The sequence below is a fragment of the Ischnura elegans genome, chromosome 1 (assembly GCF_921293095.1).
Source record: "Ischnura elegans chromosome 1, ioIscEleg1.1, whole genome shotgun sequence".
NCBI classification, from domain to species: Eukaryota; Metazoa; Arthropoda; class Insecta; order Odonata; family Coenagrionidae; genus Ischnura; species Ischnura elegans.
The window spans coordinates 149,604,755-149,632,075 of record NC_060246.1 but is presented as its reverse complement, the minus strand read 5'-3'; the positions used below and the strand labels follow the sequence as shown (position 1 = coordinate 149,632,075).

Here is a 27,321-nt window from a genome sequence, read left to right as displayed (position 1 = left end):
CTACAATGGAAACATCTCTGAGAGCAATCTAGCTAGTGCAACTCTCAGCTCTTGTGGTAGAGCTGCTCTCATGCTTGAGCAGCAGTGTGAACATATAGGTAGAGTGTCTTGCTAGCCTGCTATCGCTCTATCAAGTTTGCCAGGTAGAGTATTTCCTCTCGCGAGAGGAAATCAATCTCTCTGATTCAATTCAGCCGTTCAATAGTTATGCAGAAGAATGATTTGGTTCTTTCGTGGAGTCTCAATCGAATGAAATGCCCTCAAATTGCTCTCACCACGTGAGTTGCCTGGGTACTGTAGACGTTTTATATTTATATAATTATATATTTTTTCTCCTCTTTAAAATTTATAATTATAATAAAATATAAAATAGAAAATAATTTTATCTGGAATTCAATGGTTGCTGAATCTGTTCATTACTTCATAAATAACTAGGATTTATAAGTTCAGTGTTCTGCATCAATCAGTGGAGCCATGTCATTCTATTAAAGTCCTATTAAAATTGTTTTAGAGAACATGTTCTCTTCAATCTATCTCCTCTACCCTTGATGGTCTTTTTTTCGTATGTCGACACCAATATGATATCCATGCATGCATACATGTTTCTAATTTGTTTTTGCATATTTTTTTTTCAACAAAACCTTAAGCAACTGGAGCAACAGAAACAGCAAATGGAGCAACAGGCAGTTGTGGCTGCTGCTGCTGCAGCTGCTGCGGCTGCCGCTGTGGCATCAGGTGTTGGTGTAGGGGGCGACGGCTCGGCTACACACATCGCAGGTGGGCACATGCCAAGTGACATGCAGGGCCAGCAACAGGGGCCTTCGTCAAACCAGCAGCAGGGTCAGGGTGGTGGGGAATTAAGTTTCAACCTTCCCCCTCCCGGTTTTGCCCCCTCAGGATTTCCTCCAGGTAATTCATGTGCAGGACTGTGCATGAAGCAAGCTCCAATAATGCCATGAGCAATGGGCAAGTTACTTAACTCCGATCGATAGCTGCAGTACGATATTAATTAGTATGTGCCTAGTAGCATTTTGAATTACTCACAATTTAGCATGTTAAGCTTTCACAATAGCATATAAATGGTGTTTGCCATTGATATATTCAGGTGAAATCAGTTGAACACAATGCTCAGTTATTCTAACATACAATTTGGATCTTGAGGAAGTATGAAATAATCAACGTTGGAAAAATCCTTGTTTTTTTAATGTGCTGCTTTACCGACACGAGTGTGTTAGATAGTTGGAAAGAATTTTAATTTGTGTAATATGAATTAGAATTTCATTTCATTTTTAGTTCATAATAACATTTTTATTTAGAATAAATGTAACTGCAAGGGAGTATTCATTTCGTTGAATTATGACGTGCCATAACAGTTTTGGGAGTGGGTTTGCCCTGCAGTGGGATTGGGGAAGGTAACAGTCATTTGGGTAGAGAAAGGTTGGTAACTGTGGAGGTAGGTTCATATGTGGGTGAAATTACAGAATCCAGGAAATGATCAAAAAGAGGAGAAGCATTTGGCAAATCCATGGCAGCAGAAAGTGGGAGAGTCAGAGTTAGGGGGATTTTGATTGGCTAGATGATTTTCAGCATTCTGTCTGTTCCATCCATTTTCCACCCTGTGAATGAAGCAGCTCAAAGAAAAAAAATGTTTTGGAAGAGAGTGGCCAGGAAACCAAAGTACCTTTTAGTTAGATATTTGATTTTGAGAGAATAGATGAAATCAAAGAATAAAGTTTGTTTTCAAGACTAGACCAATGTGAATCTCTTAGAAATAGGCATATAATGGCTTATTTGATCTCACAGAAAATGGCTTTGAATTAATATATAAAAATGGAAGGTACCAGCCAAAATATGACTTAGTATTATATACTATTTTGTATTTCATGTTATTTGCTCTGTATAGCATTCAATTTCTTATAGCATTTGCTGGGGACTGCTCTGAGCTTTGAATGAGACACTATTGCCCTCTAAGTGGGTTAGATTTTACAAGATTTACTCCATTAATATTTGTAGCAGTATATCTGCTCCTAATATTTATCATTATCATGCAACATGGATGAAATATTTGCGCATTGAATTTTGCATCATGACCAGCAAGAAAAACCTCTTTGTTTCTTTCAATGGCCATTATTTTAATATTTGTTGGTGCTGAAGAAGTTATTTATGTATTTGTTATTGTATCGTGTGATATCTTTGGCCCTGATGCAAGCATGATAGTAAATATGCTGGTGTTAGTGACATACAGTTTTGGTAAAATCAGATCAGAGGCCACTCTTTGCGTTTGTGGAGCTGGAGTAGGTAAGTGCTTTTGGGGTTAAAATGTGCCACAGACTACCAAACTTTTGTGCTGGTTTCAGTTCACTTCCCATTTACTTATCACAATATCCTTTTAAACTATATTTTAAAAAATCACAAAGAAAGATGTTTTATTGCCCCTGGATTATATCCACTTTTCTTATTGGCAATATTACTTTCTCAAACCTTATTGCTATTATGGAATTGTGCCATAATTTATGGCCTGGTAATTCTAACAAAGAAAACGGTGACGTGTATGTATATAAAATTTATTTCCATAGTTCTTTACTAAATTCGTAGTTTGTTGCAGAAGTATTAATGTGGAGGAAGTAGTAGGAGAATAGGGTATGGGTTGGCTCAAAAGGTATGGGTTTGGTTGAGGACGAAAAAGGTGAGATGAATGTAAAAAAAAGGGATTAGAAAACTCTTGAAATGGCAGGTCATCAGTGTAAACTGGTGGAAGGGATTAATTGGAGATTGAAGGCTTGGATTTAGTATGTAGTCTATGGCAAAGGCTATGATGGGGTAGGATTTTAGGGAAGTGGGTAAGGAGTAGGAAAGGAAGAGAGTTAATGAATGAGATGAAGAGATAACCTACTAATACCCATGCTGAGCTGGAGTAGGTAAAAATGGTGGGTTTGGAGTCCTGTGGGTGTGAAGGTTAATATTGGTTTGTTGGATTCCTTGAAACCACCATGACTGGTATATTGGTGTTGTGTTGATAGTTATAAAAATAATAATGATTATAATTAAACTTTAATTTTTATAAAAATTGCACATAGTATCGAGGTTATTTCTCTGATGCAGTATTTATTCCATTTTAAATACATCCTAATTAAAAATTTGTTGATTGTCTTCATTCTACAAATCTGAGATTGGTTTATCATAGCTTCCCTCTCACCTTTCTTTTTAGTTACCTTTTAATGTTCGAAATTTGTAATTTTCCAATTATTTTTTACAAATGTGTAATTTATCAAATTACCTTTCACTGTGGTAGTATTTTCTTGTTTTTATTTTGATCAATCAACTGATGAAGTGGTGAAATGGCTTTTTTGATGATATTATCAGTTGGCTATTCAGTGAGTGTGTTTCAGGTTTCCTTTTATCCTTTCCATATCAAAAAGTCCATGGATAAGTAATGGTCAATAAGGTGCCTTGTTGATCCACTTGTTTTCTCGGAGTGGTTAGTAATCCCAGTATAAGTTGCGAACTCATAGTTTTTACATCATTTTTTTTCTCTAACTCTGTATGGTGCCCAACCAGTTCATCTTCGTAGATAGTTGGCAATCTACATTGTAATTTTCCTTTTTCCCTCCCTCAGTTGTAATTGACCCAACAAGTGTATTTTTCCTTTGAACACTAAAGAATTCATGTGAAAAATTGAAGCAAAAATCCATAGAAATGACATATTATTACATTATGCCATGTCTGGCTTTCCAGTTTTCCCTGCCCAGCAAGCACAAGTGTAGCACAATTACATAGAATATACTTGGATTCTATGGAGAGGCATATTCCATGCATATATGCATATGATATTACATGTGCTGGCTGGGTGGCTTTCATTTTTTTTTAATTTCTGGACTACTATGTACAGTGGAACCCCGATTTATCGTTCCCGCATTCATCGTTTTCCCGCATTCATCGTTCGCTGCTCCTGGTCCCAAATTAAGTTCCATAAAGACAATGTAATTTTTTCCCACATCTATCGTTCCCCGAAGTATCGTTTTCCCGCATTGATCGTTTGGAGATCGCGGTCCCGTCGAATAATTTTCCCGCATTCATCGTTTGATAAAAATGAGACGAAGTGTTTACAACGTGTTATTTATGGCTATTAACAACAGACACATAGTTTGAATCTTCCCCAGGAGATTGAAATGCGATAGGGAGAAGCAGAGTGCCGTGGGATAGCTAGCGCCTTTCCCAAGATCCGGTATCCCCCTCCATTCAGCACTCGCCTCCCCCCGGTTGAAGCTTTCTTCTTCTCCGAAATAAAAAAAAGGTCCCAGCTCGAGCAGGGATCGTATTACAATGACCTTAGCTTCGAAAGAAAATATCAAGTTGCTCAAGAACAAAAGAAACCTTTTTCACGCCTCCTCCTCTCTCAACCGCTGACTTTTTTTTAGCCGACTCGCTTCAAAGGTGAAGGTCAACTGCTGCATGAATCACCAATTAGCCCAAAAGGTATCTAAAAATGAATTTTGGCAATTGGTATTATACTTTTATTAAATTGAGATATTAGTGATGTGCACCTAATTCAGTAAAGATTGATACCAAACACGACGTATTCCTAATGTTATTTAAGCATTTTAACCAAGAAATATTTGGAATAATACGATGATGATTTCTGGCGAATAACGATATCCTCGCAGCTGATAGTATGCTTCACGGCAGTTGATATGATTTTTTTTTCGATTATTTGTCTGGTTACAATTTACGAGTTATGCTACAAGTCTCACTCGTCTGAGTTGCTAACGAAGCGATGTCTTCTCAGGATATTTTGTTTCTCTCTACTAGCAATCTGAATTCATATGCTCATCTCCAGCTTCGCTACTTATTGTTAGAAATGAGTGGGTAAGTTGCCATTTCTATAGGATAAAAAATTTCATTGCGCAGTCATATGGTCATGCTTCACCCTCTGCAGTAAGCTCTGCCTACGCCGTACGCGATAGCATTAGTGCCGAACTTCACCTCGTACGAGTGGTTCCGTACTTTCCGGGGTGGGTTGACTTAAAACCAGCGAGTGTTTTCCGTGTGGGTTCAATGGAGTCCGGTTTCATTTTTATTAGTTTTATTCTTATTCGTCTTCGGACCATGGCCCTTCCGAAGACACAAGTGAGAACTTTAAAAGATGGACTGAAAATAATTGATGATGAAGAAAAGATTCCGGGCTAGAAATGCGTGAATATTGCAGAACGCCTCGGTATGTCCGGTAGCACATGATGGCAGGGGTGGGGGTAGAGCGAGATCCCTGGTGAAAACAAGAAGTGGGATGAAGCCGAGGATCAGGTGGGCGTGCCGCTGACGATTAACGCCACATTGCCTCAATCATATTAAAAATTTAATTGCTAGAAAGGAACATTTCAAATAATAAACTATTTTTGGCCTTCTTGATCCATTTCATAACCAATCACTGCGACGGCAAAATCAGTTGTTTGAGGCATAACACGCACATTTCTCTCGTAAATACGTGTACTTTAAATGACATTTAATGGATAAGAATTTTTACATCAGACAGAAATGCATAATGGCCGTGAAAATTCCGAGTGAAGTGCAAACATTTTTTAGCAAGGTGGCTTGTTCCTTTAGGATTTTAGAAAGAGAGATAAGTCGAATCAACAATATGACCTAAGTGTTTCGACGAAGTAATAATATTCCTGTAATCAGCTGGAATCTCGTTTGAATCCATTAATGAATGTCATAATTCGCAAAAATCCAGCGGATCCTGGGATATAGGCAACCCGGACAAACGTTCCCGCATTGATCGTTTTCCCGCATTCATCGTTTTTTTCATCCATCCCCCTGAAAAACGACAGATCGAGGTTCCACTGTACTTGCATAATCAAGCAACTTTCCCTTCTCTTTGACTCACATGAATTTTTTTTATGTTGTGGCGTCAACTAAAAAAATTCTTCATCCATTCATTTACTGCAGAAGTACAGATAAAGGTGATCGTTGCTGGTTGCTTGTCACTTAAATGGATGACCTTAAGGGGCACCATATTATGTCACCTAATACATAGATGAAAAATTGGTACATCACTACATGGGTTGATTCCTGAATGTAAATATTCGTCCTTATTTATGCTGTTTCACACATGAATATGTTCACTTTTGCCAAAAAATAATGGTTGATTGTTTTTTTTGTCAAAATTCCAAAACTTTCACCCTGAAATTTAAGCAAAAATCAACCGATCAGAAATGAAATCAGATATGAAAATCGTTATGGGTTAGCAGCTTTTGGGAGGTATTAAGATTCCTTCGAGGAACAGGTGGCAAAATCAGATACCCGGTCAATTAGGACTTTACAGATTTGAATTTATTTCCTTTTATCTGTTCTCAGTCTATATCCTCCATAGTTTATTGTGATGCATGCCAAGTAAGAAATTTGTTATGGATACAGGTGTTGAGAAAAGTACATGGTGCATAAAAAGTAGCTGCTTCATAGTAATGAGAATTATATATCTCTCAGATATGAAAAGTTACTCCTCCGTGGACATTTTGATTTTTTGAAGGCTTTATAGTGTTATGAAGAAGATAGTCGCTAATGGCAATGTTCATTAGTAATACAAGGAGTTCATAACGACTTTAATTTTTTTACGCATTGACTTCTTTGTTTATAACCTTTACCTTGGGGCTGACTTGCACATTTATTTTGTAATTAAGAAGTCTGCAATTGCCTTTCAATACCAAGTTAATTTTATTGGTTAATTTTTGTGTAGGGCTTGAGTTACCTGACCTAAGCAAACCACCTCCTGGGTTTCCTGGTGGACCTGGGGCAGCTCAGCCCCCTGCCCCTCTCACACCTGAACCAAGTCTTGACGACCTGCTTCCAAGTGTACCATATTTTGAACTTCCAGCTGGTCTGATGGTTCCTCTTATCAAGGTGAGGACATTCTCTTCTCCTCCAAATGTGTGTATTTTATTTATAACATGGTAATTTGGTTAATACCAACATTTATGTAGTTAATTGTTTAAGAAATCACTTGGGCTATTCAAGCAGGTAGCTTTTTGTTTAGCAAGAATAAAAAAATATATTAAGAGCAATATCGAAAATCAAGCAAGAATTGAGTGCAACAGAATAGCAGGACTGAAATCTTTGTTGGAATTCTGAGCGTATAAATTACCAGAAATGTAAGATATGACCATACTATATATTTGTGTGAATAGTGATAAGCGTTAACCATAGTTTAGGTGGAGAGCTCTTTGAAGAAAATTCTTTAGACTCAGTTGTATTTCCTTAGCGTGAAGAAAACGGTATGCCCCAACCCTGCCTCAAATATGATCTAGGAACTCACATGTAGGTATATTCTGGTCACACTCACAATCAGAATGATGAAAGGTGTGAGGCCATATTTATAATTATTTATTTCACACGATAAGCACTCATTTTGTCTCCATATTGGTTGACGGCTTTTATCATACCTCTTACTTTAAGTATCAAAATAAAACTTGAAGAATGTCATGCTTATTGTCCTCAAAATCTGATGAGTGAAGTTAGAAAAATTTGAAGTTTTATTTTTATCACTATACCTTTTATTGTAAGTATTAAATTTTGCGAATAAAAATTGTTTTAATTATAAAATTTTTTTAAAGCTTGCTTGTATTAAAGTGGCAAATATAATGGTGAGCGCGAGGCCATCCCTTTATTCTCAATATTTGAAATAGAGTACATGTATTCGCGAGGTTTACACTGAAAAATCAAGAATTCGATAGATTTGACCATTACTAATATAAAGTGAAGGTAACGATGCCAATTATAGCTTCATCATGAAATTTAGATCGCTCTACCATAACGACGCGAGTTGCGACTTTTGTTGGCCCATTAAGCGCAGTGGGTAGCAGCATTTCTTTATAGTAGTCTAATCCAGAATACTCCATTGCAATATTTGCGGTCGCGAGCTTCGTAAATAATTCATTGTACTAGCATCATTTCCATCGTGTTCTGGATAGACAACTGCAGATAAGAAAACATCTTGTAAGGCCTTATGCAGGAGTTCTCGAAGTAAAATACGTCACGATTTTGTAAAATGAGTTTTCGAGAAATTATATTCTGCACCCCTCAGTTCACTGGCTTCGCGGATAACTAAATATTAGTCTACTCTAGTGAACTCATTAAAACAACCCTTCAATATTCATGTCTTTTGAGGGACCCTGCCAGGATTCACGGATTTGGCCATCACTCTCCATCGCGTGGTCGCAGTTGACTGCGAACCGGATAGACAACTGCCGATAAGAAAACAGCTTGGAAGGCCTCATGCATGAGTTCTCAAAGTAAAATAAGTCACAATGATGATGCTGTTGACTGCCAACCCAGTTTTTGCAATATAACTAAATATGGTGACAGGTGCGACACGCTTCCAAGCTTTGCAAAGCCGCTGCATTACCTGCAAAATGGTCCTCTTCAATGTCGCCGATCCCTTACATCCATTCGACAGACCAAAAACTCCACTAAAATCCAACGGTAATGCCGCTTTGCTGCAGAAATGACCCCACGGTCGAGAGGTTGCAACTTAGCTGGTGCAGTAGGGGGGAAGAAAATAACGCGCACATTTCTTATTGTTAGTCCTATGTTAGGCCCCATGCAGCGATTGAGGAAGAAATCTACTTTCCCCATTAGTGCATCAACTCCCGCCAACCACCGCTGAATTAATCCCGCTGTCATTCATGAATTTTTGCTGCTACCGCAGGGGTGAGGCATCACTCTCACCAGTGGCCCAGTCTAAACATGACTGTTTAGACTGTGCCAGTGGCGTAGCCGGGGGGGAGGTCCAGGGGGTACAAAATATTCATTTGAAAAATGAAGTTTTTTCGATTATGAAAAGTGTTAAAATTTGTTAAATACTCTCTACATAGTAGTACCAAGTTAGTACTTTGTTTTTCAAAAATTTCCCCCCCATATTTTGGACCCCCCGAACGAAATTCCTGGATACACCACGGACTCTATCATTCTTAAAACAGTGGGGTTTCACATACTTCCCCTCTAAAAACGGAGGTAACTTCTCCAAGCCATTACTATTGGTGCATAGGAGTACTATAAAAAGTTCTTTGCTCATTTTTCCCCCGCGGCCCGCCTATTCCTTTAGAGTACGGTCAGGAAGCAAATTATTAAAAAAACGCTTTGTGAGTATTAAATATGTCCTTAGAACTGTTTTTATTCAGCTATCCATTCCCAACTTCTTCCTTGCTCCTGCAAGATGGGCCCTGAAATGGGGATCAGCTCCAGAAAGATAGTTGAAGACATTTGTCCATTGACATTGGTAATGGAGCGTTTTCGGTTAGGCCCCTGGGACAATGTCCGACCCTTATGCAAGAATTGTCTGCAGTATTGATGACCGAATGCGACTGTCGTCTTCTTCATGCAACAATCGACGGCCGTCGCAAACCTTTTCCTCTGGAGAAAATCAACACCACTTCACATCGCGTTAGGACATCGCTACAACCGTATGACAGAGACCGACCTTTAGAATAAAGCACTCAATTCAAGTAGTGTCTAGATCAATGGGAAAATGTTGGCTTTCGTCTCTTAGGTGCGAATATTTTTATGCAAGATTGCGGCATATGCAAAAGTTTCTCCTAGTTTTTAGATGATATTGAAATAAACAATGTGCATGAAACAAGAGTTACTACTGAGTCATATTCAAGATAATTAAGAGAGGCAAATTTTGGCTTTCATCTTCTAGCGCGCACATTGAATCTTCCGTAATTTAAAGAAGTTATCCAAGATGGAGGCGAGTGGAAAAAAAGGCTTCTCGGAATTTACGCGTTGTAATTCTGTAAAGTATCTTAAACAACCGTCAAAAGAATGCGATTGAAGTACATAGCTCTAGATTTCATATCTTTGAGCGTGTAAATATTGGGACATTGAGTTATTTACGAAAGTCAGCGTTAACATTTTTCGCAATTCACCGCATGCCGCGAGTTAGGGTCGGCGGAAACACACCACGAATGGCTACGGTTAATAACGTCGAATTCTGATTGGCTTATTCAGTGGAAGTCTCTGATTGGCCCTACAATGCTACGAATATTAAATTATTCATATGAAAATAGAAATTTAAGTGGAAAAATTTGTTATTGTGAGGTGAATTTCACTCGATCGCGCCAAAATTTCATTTCATTGATCGGGAGTTTCCGTAAAAGAGGAGTTCGTTTATCGGGGTTTTTCACTACTGTGTTTACATAGGCAATTGGCCGGACCAATAGCATTTGTTCGTTGAACGGAGTTCTTCGTTTAGCGGGAGTTTGTTAAGGTAAGGTTTTACTGTATATTCAGACAAAATATATTTTCAATTATCTCCAAGCATTCATATGAAAAGTATTTGAAAGTGTATAATTGACTATGTAGGCACCTATCTAGAGGATTATGCTACTTCAGCCAATAAATTGCTGATAATTCAAGCCATGTCTTAATTATTTTGTCAATTTTTTTTTCCTATGCAAACAGAACATATGAAGCACATTGTAGTTGTTGAATTTGTATCACTTCAAAAACGTACTTATGATTAAAACTATTTTTTATGTCTGTACCATTATTGTTAGCTGGAAGATGGAGAGTATAAGCCTTTAAATCCAATGGACATCCGACTTCCTCCTCCTGCTCCCCCTAGTGAGCGTCTTCTGGCTGCTGTGGAAGCATTCTATGGACCACCATCTCATGACAGACCTAGAGACAGGTAATATATTGAAAAAGGATGTTAAATGGTATCGCCTAATTATACCCATTCTACAAATTCTACCGAAGTATTCCCCAATCACTTCCAAAACAAATTGATCATTTTATACTGCTTAGTTGTTACTTTTAATGAGACATATGAGGAAACATAGCCTCTTACAAAAAAAGTGATTCATTTCCATTTTAATTTTATTTTCTCACAATTTTGCCTATTGGTGCTCATTGCGTTATATTATTTTGTATATACAGTAAACTCTTGATTTTACGAAGTCAGTGGGACCGGAAAATTGGCACTTCGTAAAATCGAGTTTCGTAAATTCAAATCTTTTTCATAAGTCACGAAAAAAATGTTCGCTTTTGTTTCTTCCGCCCTATTTTGTCTTTAGTGGTCTTATTTAAATGTTTTCGGTGGTTATTCTCGGTATTATTCTCGGTATGATTCACAGAAAAGGCTTTTTGTTATCGATTTATGCTGTGAAAGATCGTTAAATAATTATACCACCATAAAATTCCCATTTCTCGTTCATACTTCAACATCAACGATCGCTTAAGAAATTCCCGACCATTTTAGAAAACGTAATCAAATAATGAATTGCAAAGTTTATTATAAGAATTTAATGTTATAAATATGTGGTTAGGAGCGAATAACAACTATTAAGTCCGCTTAAGATATATATTTGTTTCCAGCACCCACGGAATTTTAGCGGCAGCCGGCCTAACCGCCATTTATGTCGCCCTCTATCGCTCAGTGACGAGAAAAAAAGAAAAACAAGGGTCTTAGCCCGTTTCCAAAATAACCTTCGTAAGTTAATATTTCGAGTTACTTCGTATTTTCAGCAGAATGTGCTCTATTTTCACTGAGATTCAATTACGATCATAAATAACGAAGGATGTGATTATCTTCTGGCGAATATTTGAAGTAAATTCTGTTTGAGTTCTCCGTCCGACTACTGTGTTCCATCATCTTCGCAGACGTTGCCATAAAAGACTTAATTCTTCATCAGGACTGTATTCTTCATACCGGGTGTGAGGTGATCTGTTCATATAGTATGTTTCTCTCCTTTTATGCCGACAGGAGCAAGGTTCCAACCGGAAAACGACAGGAGAAACATCTTACAGTATCGGAGAAATATAGATAGAAACGTTATTATCCACATTGATTGTTTTCCTACAAGAGACGTTTTATCATTTCTCAACGTGGTTAAGTATTGGTTCACTAGCGTGAATTCCCAAAAAATGACACGCAAAAACCTGTACCGTCACCTCATTTAGTTTTCGTGTTCCTTTCTCCGCCGTATTGAAAGTTATGCAAAGGATCATTGACATAGAGAAAAGATTTTCTTAGTTTTAGCACTAAAAAATAGTCGCGCCATAATCGTAAATAAATATAGTGTGGAAAGAGCAAAGAAAATAATTTCAATTGAAAAGTCAGCTGAGAAGAAGAGAGACAATTATAAGCGCGGCACCATTTTCCTAATAGTGGAAGATACTTCTTCCGCCTCTCTCCGGTGAATAACTTCCCCCCGTTGCACGTAAAGATGAACCATGCCCTTCTCCACAATCGGGGAACGTTCCCAGTGGGTGGGGTGAATAAGAGTGGGATGGGAATTGCCTGAGGGAAGAAGTGTGGTCATCACAAGGACTGGTGAAGGGGGCAGGACAAAGAAGGGTGGGGAAATGGCCTTCAGCTCTGCCTCAGTCTACTTTTGGGGGCCGTATTTTTTTGCGACGCACACAAGCTCAGTCACCTTAGGGAGGGAGTGAATGGGAAATGCTGGGGAAGGAGGGGTTTGGGATGCGTAAGGTGGGTGTTAGCAAGATCAGCCAAAGGCGGCAGGAGGGAAGGGACAAAGGCTTTTGAAAGACAGAACTCCAGCATGGGAGAACGGGGAAGCGCGTGAGAAGAAAGTTCATGGTTAGACTAGGAAGTGCGTCTTCATTACGAGAAGCCTGAAATATAAATTGGCGGTAAATAGAGCCCAATACTTAAGATATTTAAGTTGTTCATTCACAAAGGCCAATATATACACGAAAAGATATTATGGCGCGGATTGCATGTATCAACGTCCATTTCGGGATGTTATTAATTTCTGTTCCCATTTATAAAAGTAGCAAATAGATTTGAAAGAATGATAATCATGAATAAAAATATCTAAATCGATATCCAAACGCACATGAGCAAAATAGATGAATGTATACATACCGATCCATCGCAAGTAATACCGCTCAAGCTTCTTCCGGTACAGGACTTTAAAATCTTGGATAATGCCTTGGTCCAAGGGCTGGGACTTGCTAGTCGAGTTCGGGGGTAAAAAGAGGACTCGAACATTAGCCAATTTTAGATCTTCCACGTATTTATGAGCGGTGGCATTATCCATTATTAAAACAATTTTGCTGTTCTCTCCAGCAATTTTTCTCTGTAGACGTATAACCGTTTGCTCGAAAATTTCTCGGGTCATCCAGCTGTTTTTATTTGCATGGTAAAAAACGGGGAGGGCTTCCAATTTTACATGTTTTAAGCACCGTGGCCTTTCAAATTTCCCAATGACAACGGGCTTATTTTGTCCGTGCCCGTTTGGTTGACGCACAGCCTCACAGTAACACGCACTTTACTCTTTTTCCCCCCATGGCACCTTTGCCCTTTGAAACCCAGGGTTGCGTCAGGTAATGCATTAAAAAATAGCCCAGTTTCAGGGGCCAGCGAGGGTGAGCTCGTCGAGGAAAGGGTCCCGGATTAGGGACCCTTCGAAGTGCTTCGGCGAAAAGTAGTCAAATAGTCTTCGAAGTACGTTCACAGCAGTGCAAAGGGTTAATTAGGGGTGTACGAAATACTCCGCGCGACCTTCCTGGCATGTTAAACTACGAATTATTGTCGATGCTATGTTTACGAACAGGCACGTAAATAGGGGCATAATGTCAGCCGCGATATTTTAACTGAACTCCTACTCCCCCTAAATTCCCACAGTGAGGTTTTTGGCGAACCATTTCTCTCCAAAGTTGCATTATCATTTACGATTTCGCACTTTTGATGGACCACAGTTGGAAGCGCTGATTTTTTAGCTACTTACGCCGGCGTAACTAGTTTTGTTGACAAATTTTTCGCCGTAGTTCGTATAAACGAATGCCATTTGTTCCTAGGGACCGAGCCGAGGTTCGTAAATTCAAAAAAATTTCGTATAATCGAAACTTCGTATAATCGAATAGCGCCATGTATTTAGCATAGGCTTTTCACCGGGACCGCAATATCACTTCGTATAATCGAAAACTTCGTAAAATCCTGCTTCGTAAAATCAAGAGTTTACTGTACATATCTTATTCAAACTATTGTGAAGAATGTACTTTTGGTTCACTTTAAAGCTAACAATTAGTCTAAATTAATGATATTTAATATTCATTGGGTAAATTGATTTTCGTAGAATGGTATCTAGTGGGTCGAGCACTGGCCTCTGGTAATAGGGAAATAAACTGCCACCAAACCATGGATGAGTATTATTCACATGCCAGTGGCGTTGCCTGGGGTGTGTGCTATCCTTGCCTATTGAAATCAACCTTCAGATAGAATAAAGAAGTGAAATAGCAACTATGCAGGCTCTTTTGATTATTTGACGGTAAGGTTAAAATGATAGTTCAGTTATATTTCTCAACTATTTCATCTCTGAATAGGGTAGTTTCCTTCATCAAAGAAAATGAAAGCCATTGATTGTGATTCGTTTCCCACCATTAGTGTATTCATAATATACAGAATATTTGGTTGTAGAAATCCCAGTTTAGGCGAATGTTAATGGCCAATTTCAACCCCATTTGAAAATGTCTAGATTGGTGCCCATACGATGCCACTCCACATGACGTCACTGGGACCTAGATTCTGTACCAGTAGTCAGGAGTTTTACATCATCTGAGATTACCACTGCATGCATGAGGCACAGAGCTCAGGGAAACATTTCTTAATAATCACCTATTAAAATTGCCTAAGGTCAGAAAGTTTCCTTTGATAGGGTATTGATAATCCTTATTTAAGCCAAGCGCTACCTGCTAACAGGGTACTCTGCGACCTGCTAGCATCCTGCATCGTATCAGCGCTCAAAGCGAAGGTGGCCTCACACGGCGGCGGCTGTAACCAGAATGATGTCATACAGGTTTTTCCCAGCATTCATTCTTAGCCGTTGTATTTTCGCACACTTGAAAATTTTCACTTTTCATTTAATCGCAAAAAATTGATTTAGTCATTTAAAAATCTAAAAGTGTGAAATACGTACTCCAGGAGTAATAATCTTTCGATTTAGGCAATTAAAAGAAATAGGAAACCACCGAAATTTAAGATTAAGGGTTTTATTATGCATATATAGGGCTATTCCACATTAAGTATAGTGTGATTTCAGAGAAGTGACTATCATTGATTTTATTGAAATATTCAGCAAGCAGTTATGCATGGTTCAATTGATGGCTGGTAAAATTTTACCTTCGTTTATAAATTACTTGCTGATATATGGGTCTTTGTTTAATCTTATTCCGCATCCTCCATGGTGAGAGTTGGCATTTTTGTCAAATTCAAGATGTTGTACTTCCCGAAATATTTGATGAAGAGAAATGAAATACCGTTCGGTTGTACAACTTTTGCATCTCTATTGATATAAATAAAAATATAGTGTCCATACTCTAATGCTGCTTAGATAAATTCACCCAAAAATGGCCTCAAAAACCAAATGAATATAACTTGGAATCTCTGGAAATAAACACTAAATACTCATTAAATTTTTCATGTGGTTACATATAAGCCATATTTTTTTGTAAAATAGTTAATATTTGCCATGGCTTTACTTTTCAAATTGAGTGTAAAATTTCCAGTTTTTGCTGAGACACTAAAATAGTGGCATTTTCGGACACTCAATTTTTTCTTTCTTTTCTTAAGGTGCTTATTTATATAATTTTTCTCCATGTGCTTGCTGTGTATTACATTTTTTTATTACTAAATTATGTAATTCCAAGTCTTTAAAACTTGTATCTCTTTTTTGCACTTTCAGTGAAGGGTGGGAGAAATTAGGCCTGTATGAGTACTATCGTGCAAAGAATGCAGCCAGGCGGAAAAAAGAAGATGATATTCGTGATGGGTTAAGGCCCTTAAGTAGGTCTCCATCACCTATTATTCGAGCTCGTTCTAGAAGCAAAACACCTCCTCCAAGAAAGAGATACAGAAGGTGAGTCCAATGTTGAAAGAGTCAATTGATCACTGATTTCCTGATATCCTCATCTCACATTGATTCAAGTTTTTCATTCTGGAATCCTCATGCTAAGTTGTTCAATTGTTACTTATAGTATTCAAGAATACTGTAAGTATTATTTATTAATTCAGCAATTTTAGTTTATATGGAAATCAGGTAAATTTTATCTCTGTCTTATTGAAGGAATTTAAGCATTTTTCCTGTACATTCCGAGAGACGAGAGCTGAAAAATTTCGCCCAAGATTTTCCTACACAGGTGGACGAATGCCGAAAATACAGGTTTACTTGCTCTCCTCCTTTTATGACATTCGTGGGTTCACAAAGTCTTAGTTTTGGGACCCCACTCAGTGGAACACAGGCCGTACCGCAGAAATCCAGGAGCATGTACCTGGATCCCTCGTCTCATATTACCCCTCTTTGTGGCAAGGGGCTGCAGTCATACAATTCTTCATGCAGTTAGTTTGCGAAATGAGTATTTGCTTCTTTCTCAAAAAATATAAACTAAGAATTGAATACCTTGTCTTTTGAGCATTGTTTAAAATTTTTAAATTTAATTCTAGCATAAATATTAACATATATCTCGGTTTCAAATAAAAATCAACATGGAAATTGTTAATGCATTAAATTCGTTAATACTGACGGTAGAGCTTCGTTCAAAATTTGAAAATTCTCAGAATAAAATGAGGCATTCAATTGGAAGTATGCAATTTACGTGCAAGCAACAATTACCCATATATCTGATTCATATAAACAAAGCATAAGTTGACTGCGAACCAATACTGTTGGTTGGGTAATAGACCACAAAAGGAGGGAGTCCAACTACCCTCGGAGTCCGAGATAATGCGGAGTCCCCACGAGGAAGGATTGAAAAAGGTTGGTGTTGAGAGTGGGTGATAGTAGGAGAGTGGGAGAAGACCCTTCTTAACAAGTGTCCAACATAAATGCTCCATACAGAGGGGACCGAAGAGTCTCTTGGGGCTCCTGTATTCATGCTAAGGAGAAAACTCCACCGTCTCAAAGAGTTAAGAAGTTAAAAATGAGCGTTTAGAATATTCATAAGTGTACTTTTTTTATATAAAACCACTTACAGTAGACTCTCATTAATACAAACAATGTTATTACAAAGTTCTTGTTATTACAAAGCAAATCATTGGTCCTGACGAAAAGGCCTATCCAAGCTGTAGGAAAAAAAAATATTATTACGAAATTTTCATTTTTACGAAATTACGAACCCAGTTAGATTATATCGTCACAATAGTGAGTTAGCGCATACGTGTAATGCAGTGTTGCATTCCGCAGTATAACTGTACTCCTCGATTCCTTGCATGCAGTCTGGCCGGTGAGAGTTGTCCAATGACATCACAATAGGAGGGGCAGATAACCCTGGGCCAGCACGGTTTACAGCCAATCGCTATCCCCCAAACGCACCTCATACCTTCGCCTAGTCATACTACGTTATCAAATGCATATGAAGCACTGAAACAAGCCTGAACCACCAAAACAAGCCCTTTCTTCAAATCACCAAAACAAATGGTTCTTCCTCTGGGTCCTTCACGCTCGTCGTCCCTTCCGGCTCCTTTCTTCACGGAACCCTTTGTGGGAGTTTCCCTTTCTTACCTGACAACCTTGCCCCCTACCCCGACCTAGACCATTCTGCGTGTCATCGGACATCTCTCAGCGGCCAGACTGTAGGTTTATCAACTTAGGAACAAGGTCTTGGGACGCATCTAGTTTGTCTATCGGACTTACTGTATTCGGGAAGATATCAACCCTCGATTGCATCACGCCACATTCTTCTGTTGAGAAACTGAAACGTATTTTCCTATTTATATATATTTCAGCATAATTTAAATGCGTTTATTATGTACTGTTTTTTTTCGACGATTCCTAAAAGAAACATTCATACCAACTTCGATATTACGAACCTCCAGTTTTTCGGTCCCGTGTACTTCGTAATAACAAGAGTCTACTATGTTACATTTGCAAAACTTGATAACCTCTGAAGTAGCTGCTGTAAAGTCAACACTAAAGCAGATGGCTTAAAAGGCATGGTAGAAGACCTAAGCAGAAAAATAGGTATTTCAGAAGATCTAAGTTTTTGATCCCCAAGAAGTTCCCACTACAGATGTGAACCCTGAATTAAAGACAAAAAATTCATTGCCTTGAGTCAATGGAGACAGAGAAGTTGGGGTTTGGAGAATTACAGAAATTACTGCAAAAGCAAAATTCCCAGGATTCGGTGGATAAAATTAAAGCAATGCAGGAGCTCAAATTGTCTGAGACATAATTTGTATCTAAGTGCCTTAAAGCAATTTGGACCCCCTCTGTAAATGTGGACTCAAAAAAATTTATTTCCAGCTATAGCACTGTGTTAACAGATAGGAGAGCAAATCTAAAATAAGACAATTTGGTCACAATAGCAATACAGTAGAATCCTGATTTAAGGTTTTTCAGCGGGGACAAAATTTAAAGCACTAAATGCGGAAAAACACTAAATGAGGACCTGCCATTTTTTTCAGGTTTTAGGGCCTGTAATGATTGGAATGGCTTTTTATGAATAAAAAATATTATTTTAAGTAACTAAAAGGTGCTAAATGCAGCAACAAATTCATTGATTAAATGTTCTTTGCCCAATTAAGGTTGGATAATACTTTTCAGGAATCAGCTAAAAAATGGGTAGTAAAAATAAGTAATGAGAGGATGACAATTGTTTCAATGAAATATTTTAAGAAAATTATAATATTCATCAACTTAAAAGCATTCCCACGCGGAATATTATTATGGAAATTAGTGATTCCATTTTACGCATATTTCAGTGGCCTCGAAGAAATTTTAAATTTTTTTCTGGAAAAGTGACATGTAGTGACTATGGCATTTCTAATATAATAAAAAAAGGTGTAAGTAGGTACTCGAAAAATCGTCATTGCATCAGTAAAGATGAGTGAAATAAAGGGACAGCAGAAGATCGCTAATCCCGAATTATAAACTACCGAATATATAGGAAAAGGAAGGTTTTCTGGAATTTTGCCAATTTAACGTTTTCTGTTGCCTCGGCGAAACGAGCGATTTATGAGCCTCCTGTGCGCACATTTTGGATTTCGAGGTCATCCAAATAAAGGAGAATCTTTTTTCTAGTATGCGTACAAGTCGATGGTGATTCAACTCGATGATAACACCAGATTCGTTGTTATATATCCGCGGCCTCATGCAGGTCGAATGGAGCCCGGAGAAGTTGCTTACGCGGCACGCTGATCACCTTGACTCCGACTCACCATGTTTCTCGGCAGCTTTTAATAAAATTTGGTTGGACCTTGAATAACGATTAGCTAAACTGTGTTAAGTTAAAAGGTTTAATCTTCAACAGAACTGGATTTCATCTGAAAAATTGTCAGTGCCTCTGCAGTTTTGGCAATTTCGTCCGAGTTATGGTGTCACAGTCAAGCACCAAGGGATTCCTGCTGGATTTTCGTATTTTTCCGCGCTCATCTATTTTACCGTGATGTGTGGTGATTTTTTTTCCAGCATGAGCGATTTATTTAGAGTCATGGACATGCCGAGGCCAGCCCTCTTATTCCCAACCGAGAGGCGGGTTTTCAAACACGTTCCGGGAGAGAACCACAACGTCGCCTCTCCCGGAAATCCACTTCCACACTATTTCACTTCAATTCACATACATAAAAAATATATTCTACATTTAAAACAAAAAAAAAGAAACCCTTCACACAGATTTTATGCCGAACTCTGTTAAAAAAATGCCAAAAATGTGAGCGTGCGAGCAGACGTAACCCCAGCCGCAATGTTTTATATTGACGCGTCGGGCCGGCTCCGGACCGTACCGCTACAATACGGACTAGTCGAAGATTGTTTATGTAGTTAATTTCTTTACACATATATAGCTAAGACTAATAAAATTAAATTTAAGATTTGAAATTTGCAATCGGTTTATTATTACATATTTACGCCAACATATTTAAAGTGGGATTACCTCAGATCGGAGGATTTTATGATTCCTGATAAGTTTATGTTAGTAGTCATGAAAGTGACATGGAATTTGCGACAGGTGCTTGTTGAAAAATATGGAGGGGCAAAATGTTGATGTTCTAGTGGGATTGTGAAATTGTCGTGCCATTTTCCTTCCATTTTCCGGTGGTCTCATCAAGATTACTTTCACGACTTACATACCTTATTGATTTACGGATAAATAACTTTTTCAAATGTTTTGAATCTTGTTTAATCATGTCCTTAATCATAACTTTTGTGAATTTGATTGAGTTTTTCTCATTACTTGACTCTTTACTCTACAATGCATCATTTCCACAGATGCTAATGCATGTTACGAAAAAAAATATACCGTATAAGCACGTGTAACAGACGCACCCCTATTTTGAGCATATAAGCTAAAGAGAAAACATTTTGCTGCATTTTTTTATCCTATCGTGTGGTGTTGCCGATGTATGCCTGTACTTTCGACAGTTATTAAAATTCCCTCTTTCAATACTAAAAATTAACGCAGCATTTTTTCAAGTAAATTTACGAACCTTCGAAATGGTTGACTTGAAGTGGCTGCAAAATCTCAATTAATAATGGGAAAGGAAAAAAAGAAATATTGTGCAATTTCTTGATATTGCTCCTATTCATTCTGATTTAAAGGTAAAAATTATCAAATTAAATTTTTTTCCTCAAAACAATAACAGTGTGTTAATAGTACTCCATGGAAACCTACCTTAATCGGTAGAATACTTTAATAATAATAAAAACCAGTTATACAAAGGCGGAAAGTTCTGAAGCAGAGCTTCGGGAGACCAAAGGGAAAGTTGGCAGTCACGTAAGGGTCTCAAAGATGGGGAAGTTATTCTCCCAAATCTCTTCGAGGATGAGTATGTATTGAGGAAATCATAAGAAGAACAGGAGAGAACAGAAGCATCATGAAAACCTTCATAAGAAGACGTAACACAATCATAAATTTAATCTAATTTTATGTTTTTAAGCCTTAAGTATTAACATGTTCACTGCTGCTTTGGTCATAATGACTGAAACTTGTGCTCCATCTTTACACCCCTTTGGTCATAATAACTGAAGAGTGAGTCACTCTTTTGGCCTCTCGTGGCACGCCATTGGTCACAGCTACTTTGGTGCCAAGTATGTGGCTAGATTGACACAGCTCACATAGCCGAATGCGACTCAATAGGAAAGGATCTCAGTACATATTAAAGAGAAAGGGAAAACACCCGACGGGTGATTTCATCCAAAAATCCACAGCCTGGAGCACGTTAACTTAATTGTTTCATCCATCCATTTACAGTAAATCAAGAAGCAAGAGTCCAGTTGTGGAAAATGAGACTCATGGTGAGTTGGCACGGGCTACCTCCTCTCCCTCCTCCTTATTGCCAAACTCGAATGCTCTCAATTCAATGGGAATGCCCATGCCCCTCCTCCCTCGGCCGGGCAAAGGATCCCAGGGTCCTCTGCTAACGGCTGCAGAAGCAGCTGCAGTGGCAGCAAAGAACAACAGTCCAAGTAAAAGGAATCCCGGTGCACTGCCTACTCCTGAGCTGTCATCCAACAGTCGTCATCGGAAAAAAGGAAGTGACCTTGGACCTGGTAGGTCACGGTCAAGGTCACGCTCAATATCACCTCCATCAGGTGGTTTATCTGGAAAGAAGAGCCCTGAGAGGAGTCCAACGCCACCATCTTTCATGTAAGTGCATTCAGCGTTAATGGATCAGCTGATGTTTTCTCCTTTGAATGGGATCTATTTGTTTGATGATAGCTGTAAAAGGAGTTTATTGCCAAATGATGTCTCCTCCAGTATTTGTCCAAAGTTAGAAGGACTTATACCTAGTACTGAGGGTTGGCTTGGTTGTATTCTCCCAATTGATGTTTGATAGTAATGGCATAGTATTATAATATTGGTGCTAGTGATTTTTTAAGATTGCTTGCTTATTCCAGTAGTCTTATGGTTTTCTGAATTGTTGTTCTCGAAATGAATTCTTTCGCAAAAAATGGAAGTGTTTAAAGGTTGTAAAATTATATAAAACTTTCGGAAATGACTTCGTATCCACAATTGTCTAACTAAAAGAAAAATTATTTTCACTAGTTCCTTATTTTATTGCTATGCTGAAACTGTTTTCACTGGCAGTAACTGTGGCATCTAGCTTTTGAGTAAAACTAAATTCTAATCAAGAACTACTCTCCATCATTTCATTATCACTCAGATTTTCCTGCTCTAAGATATATTTTATTCTAAAACCTTGTTTACTCTTTTGCACTATCTTTACTTTTCACTCTATGTGCAACCCAATGGACACTTTCTCACCTATTCACTGTTTCCCATTCACTTCTTTTGTGATGAAGTTTATCTCCTGGCATAGAGCTGAGTTTCAAAGTAAATCATCTCTTTCTGTACAAGAGCCTATTCATGACCATTTGGACAAGAGTGGAGGTTTCTGTTTTTTCATTTAACTGGTTCTTATAATCAAGGTTGCTCATTACAAAGGTTAAAAAAGGAGCCTCCTCATTTTACGCTTTCTTATACAAATCTCATTATTGAAATAGAAGTGATAAACTAACTCAAGCATTTTTACTGCTTACTTTACAGGGGCTCAACATATGGTGGTAAAGGTCCTGAACGGGTTCTAGATGAGAGCAATAAAGGCCATCAAATGTTGCGAAAAATGGGTTGGGGTGGAGCTGGTCTTGGAGCCAAGGAACAAGGCATTGAAACACCTATTTCAGGAGGAGAGGTAAGTACATATATTTAAGTAGAAATATTTAATGAAGAACTTGAAATAATGCTTGTACATGATGTGACATACTATCGTGCCAATATGGCTTGAAGTCTTTTCTGCTGGCCCACACAGTATGTTTAATACTACTCTCCATTACCTAATTCTAGCCAACATTTCCTGTGATCCTAATTTAAACTAGTGATTCAAATTTAAAAGCTTACATCTAAATAAAAAAAATAATGGCAAGAAGACAAAACATGAGTCAACAGAAAGCTTCTGTTATTTTACTTAGGTAGTTCAAGTAAACAAAGGTTTTCTGAATTTTCACTATATGCCTTAAGAGTGAAAAAAGTTGCCTGTATTTTGACTTGTTGGCTGAGGGTTTAACTTTGGCAACACGTAGCTTTATTTTTATCTCACATAATACAACAGCACCTTGCTTGCAGGAGACCCTCCTGGCGTACTGCACACAGAAGTAGGCCCTCCTGGACAGCACAGCCCAGGCCTCCTTTGTTTTCTTTCTTTGATATTTTAATAATATATTCCCATGTGACATGTGATATTCCCAAAGGTCATTCTGAAGGTGCTCCTTAACTCTTTGAAATTATTTCATGATTTAATTTTACATTATTTATTTTGAGGTTAATATTTAATTATGCACTTAATCACTTTGTTAACTACTGTGGTATGAATATTCTTTGAAGTACATACCCATTTTGAAACTGTCTGGATAGTTTACTTTCTGTTTGGGAAAAAGCCTGGAAGATTCAAGGAATTTGATTAAATATTTGAGTGACTACCACCCTGTTTACACAACAACTGTTTGGGTGTCTTGTTCACATTCTTGAAAAACTGAAACTCTTTTTGGGTGAAGGAAAACTTCCTGTAGATTCCTGAATTGCTGTGGTAGTTGCTCAAAAAGTGTGACTCATGAAATGTGTTGCAAGTTCTTTATTCATTTGGTAGCTTTTTATAAGTTTCTTTGAAAAATTATAAATTGAATAATTAACTTCAACCATAGAAAAATTATGCGTAGTTTTCCGCGGCGTTGTCTAGATGATGTCTCCATGTTCCTGGGTTTCACCGCGTGGATTTTCTTTGTGACGACAGTTTCGCCGGTATTCCAACCGGCGTCTTCAGGTCGATGTCACTCTCAGGTAGATGTCACTCGATGAAACTGTCGTCACAAAGAAAATCCACGCGGTGAAACCCAGGAACATGGAGACATCATAGAAAAATTATGTATTGTGGTAACACTTGGCATTGGTTAGCTTTGTAAGTAATCTCAAAAGGTGTTTATGTGGAGAAGCAAGTGTAGTGAATTGTGGTATGGATTTGATGATGACAATTGTCTGTTGCTTATCTCTTTATTGTATGGGCTGATCAAATTTTCTTTTCTTTTTCAAAGGTGAGAGACCGGACAGATCAGTACAAAGGATTGGGTGTCAACCTGAATGATCCATATGAAAATTTCCGTAAAAGCAAAGGACAAGCATTCATCAACAGAATGAAAGCACGTGCTGAGGAGTGGTTGTAGTGTTGAACAGTTTTGTGTGCATGTGTGAGTATGAGTGATTAGTGCCTGTGCATCTCCCAATAACAATCTGTTTCATTTCATAATGAGCAGGACAAAAGGAATTCTAATTCAAAGTGCTATTGAGTATGAGGACTTGTGTTACAAAAATACTCATGAACACCCAGGAAAATAAGTTTTGAAATGCTTCGAGTTTTAAAATTCAGTTGTTTCCTTGCTGTGTCTGTGAGACCAAGCCAGTGCTGTTGAGTGACTAAGCAGAATTCAGACATCCTCATTCATTTTTTCATCTGTTGGTGATAGCGGAGTGGTGTTTGAAGATTGTGGTGAGGTGTGAATGGATGCATTAACAGGGGTGATTCTTCATGAAATATGGAGTAATCATTTGCTACATAGTATGAATCCTCTGTGGCTGAAGTGTCACTTATTGCATTCGTTTACCTGTTGTCAAAGTATTTCGAAAGGGGAGATATATAGTTATTTGCCCGGCTAATACGCACCCAAGTAATGTTTTCATCAAATTCTTTAAAACGTTATCTATTCTTTCTGGTGTGATGGTGCTCGTAAAGATCAATTAGCAGTTAAGGTGGTTCGGAAGTCAGCAGTCTTGTTTATCTGTTGCCATTAAGGTGAAGAATCCAGTAACAATTAGATGCTTCTTCATTCATTTCCAAACAAGTTCAGCGAACTGGGATAGTAGCTATCTTTGTGATTTCTGTTGTTTTGTTTTATTAGATGTTATGTGATAATTGGTGAACTAAACTGAATGACCTCAGTTGCAGAGGATGGAATGCCTGTTTGTTATAAATGTTTTTAAAAAGTCTTCTATCCTTTCTCAAAAGAAAATATCTTACTTATTTTGTGGATCCAGCCGTAGTCTCATATTGCCTAGAGCTCTTATGACTACAGGTTTTATACTTGCTGCCAAGAGTGACATGATCACTCAATCTATGCGAATGGAAAAAATAGATAATTATGCATATATCAAATGAACTAATAAAATGAAGTCTTTTAGAAATTTGAATTTTTATTTAGTTTAATAGTTGTTGTTGACTTAGTGAGAGATTTGAACTCTTAGATTCAAGTAACGTTTTTTTTGTTGCATGGTTTGAAAGAGATGTATCAACAGCGATTAGTATGTATGTATATGAGTTTAGAAAAAGGGGAGGCATCATCTTGTGAAATGTAAAAATTCTATTATTTTCCCAGTTTCATTACGGATGTCTCAACCTTGGTAAGAATGTGCCATAGTTTTGTATTCACGGGCTATAGTTAACAGTGATATTTACTCGTTGTATTCAATTATAACTTTAATGTATTTAGGTTCCAAGGTAAATTTTCTCTACATATTTTTTCCTCTAGCACAACTGTTATTTTAGGTTTTATGGCAGTAATGATTTTGAAATGAACTTCATGATATCTTCTAGAAGAGTTACCTCAATTCTGAAAGAGTCCAATCAACAAGAAATCTATCTTTCTTCAATTATTAACATAATTGTCTCTGATGTTTGACAGATAAAAATCAAGATAATTTATTTTTCTATACATTCAAAAATAGGAGCCAACAAATAGATGACCCAGGTTGACAAAACATATTTATTTTAACAAAGAATATGTGAAATTGAGGATAAAACTTAATATTTCAATGCAATCACTTGCCAGAGTGATTCACAAGTCCTTTTAGTTCTCTGAAGGAAAAAATTGACGTTACAGTGAAAACAATCATTCATCTTCCTCATGAGTCCACAATCCTAAGATGGGTTTGATGCAGCTTTCCATTCTTCTCTTTTACATCCTTAATAACGTGTACAGTGTAACTCATTTGGGGCTGTCCCTTGCCCTTCTTTCATCATGAGGCCACCATGCCTCATGATATGCCCAAATAACTTTTCCTGTTTTCTTTATAGTATTTTTGGAAGACTTCTCTTTTCTCCAAAACTTTGCACTTCCTTGGTGGATGCTTATTATGGTGTCATTCTTCACACTTCAAATGCTTCCATTCTTTACTTCTCTGCAGCTGTCTTTGTCCAACCCTCACTCCTATGCAGAAACATGCTCCATATCTAGCAGCTGATATATTGTCCCCTTACTTCTAGGCACCGGCGCCGACTCCATGGGGCCTGAGGGGGCCCAAGCCCCCTCAAAAATTAGATTTGGGTGTGAGGAAAAAATGTGCCATACTTGTTGATCTTGCCCGGGGTGTCCAGATATCGAAATTCGAGCTATCAGGGTTCTAATGTTGATCATGTGACTCTTCTAAAATGCTTAAAACTCACTACTTATAAAATTTCTCAGGGCAAGATCCCCGGTTTGGGCCCCCCCAATATTTTTTGTAAGTCGGCGTCCATGCTTCTAGGGTTGTATTCTCAGCTGTCAGTATATTCTTTTTGTGAAATGCTCTATTCACTAATGCTATTCTAATATTTCTTTCCTATGAGTTACATAGGGCATGGCAATATTTCCACTGAATTCTGTGGGAATACAGAATACCGTATAAGCTCGTGTAAGAGGCGCACCTTTTTTCCCAGATATTGCAGCCGAAAATGGGGGTGCGCCTCTTACACAAACTTCTTTTCTTCCCCCCCTCCCCTTCACCGGTTGCAAGTTCAAGGGGAACTGAGTGGCCTTGGTTTTCAGCGTGAGTCAGTCATCTGAAACCCTGGGTCAAAATCAAGCGGCAGGCAGGGGAGTTTCTCCCTTAGTGACGTAATTTTAAAATGCTCCTGTTTGAATTTTTTGCAAGCATCGCGCCGTCACGTCGGTACCCCAGAGGTGAACATTGAAAAGATCGCGCGGGGTGACTCGCTCCGGAGCGCGCGCTAAATTTATTGCCGCGAGTGGGCATCCCGCGGTATTTATACTGCATATAGTAATATTAGTGTCGAAACCTGCGGTTGAAAAAATTCGAACGAGTGTGCTCACTGTTGGACTTAATGGTGGATAGAAGAAATCGGAAATGCTTATAAGTGAAGAGCGCTGAAGGAGAGGTCGAGGGGAAGAGGGCTCCCTCCCCTCCGTATTTAAAGCTACGAGCGAAGGAGAAAGGGAAGAACACGTCCGATCTTGCATGTGACGTCGTTGCCTTTAAAGCGAAGGGGCGAAGGCGCAGCAATGTGATATACGCAGTTTGCGTTGCCTGAGTTTCCAGTCCGTCTCG

At 38.2% G+C, this 27,321-nt stretch overlaps 1 protein-coding gene across 2 annotated transcripts in view; it reads left to right on the top strand.

Annotated features, from left to right (window-relative positions):
- The window catches only part of LOC124172148 (calcium homeostasis endoplasmic reticulum protein), a 39,600-nt gene extending 14,418 nt beyond the window's left edge, over positions 1-25,182 (top strand). The window contains exons 8-14 of one of the 2 annotated variants that reach the window (XM_046551563.1): positions 648-909; positions 6,734-6,897; positions 10,551-10,684; positions 15,705-15,878; positions 21,205-21,600; positions 22,501-22,645; positions 24,039-25,182. In XM_046551563.1, coding sequence (XP_046407519.1) covers positions 648-909; positions 6,734-6,897; positions 10,551-10,684; positions 15,705-15,878; positions 21,205-21,600; positions 22,501-22,645; positions 24,039-24,167 — 1,404 coding nt within the window. In that variant the 3' untranslated portion in view covers positions 24,168-25,182. The remainder of the gene's footprint in view (positions 1-647; positions 910-6,733; positions 6,898-10,550; positions 10,685-15,704; positions 15,879-21,204; positions 21,601-22,500; positions 22,646-24,038) is intronic. The other variant, XM_046551571.1, reaches the window with a different exon arrangement.
- Positions 25,183-27,321: the final 2,139 nt, after the last annotated feature.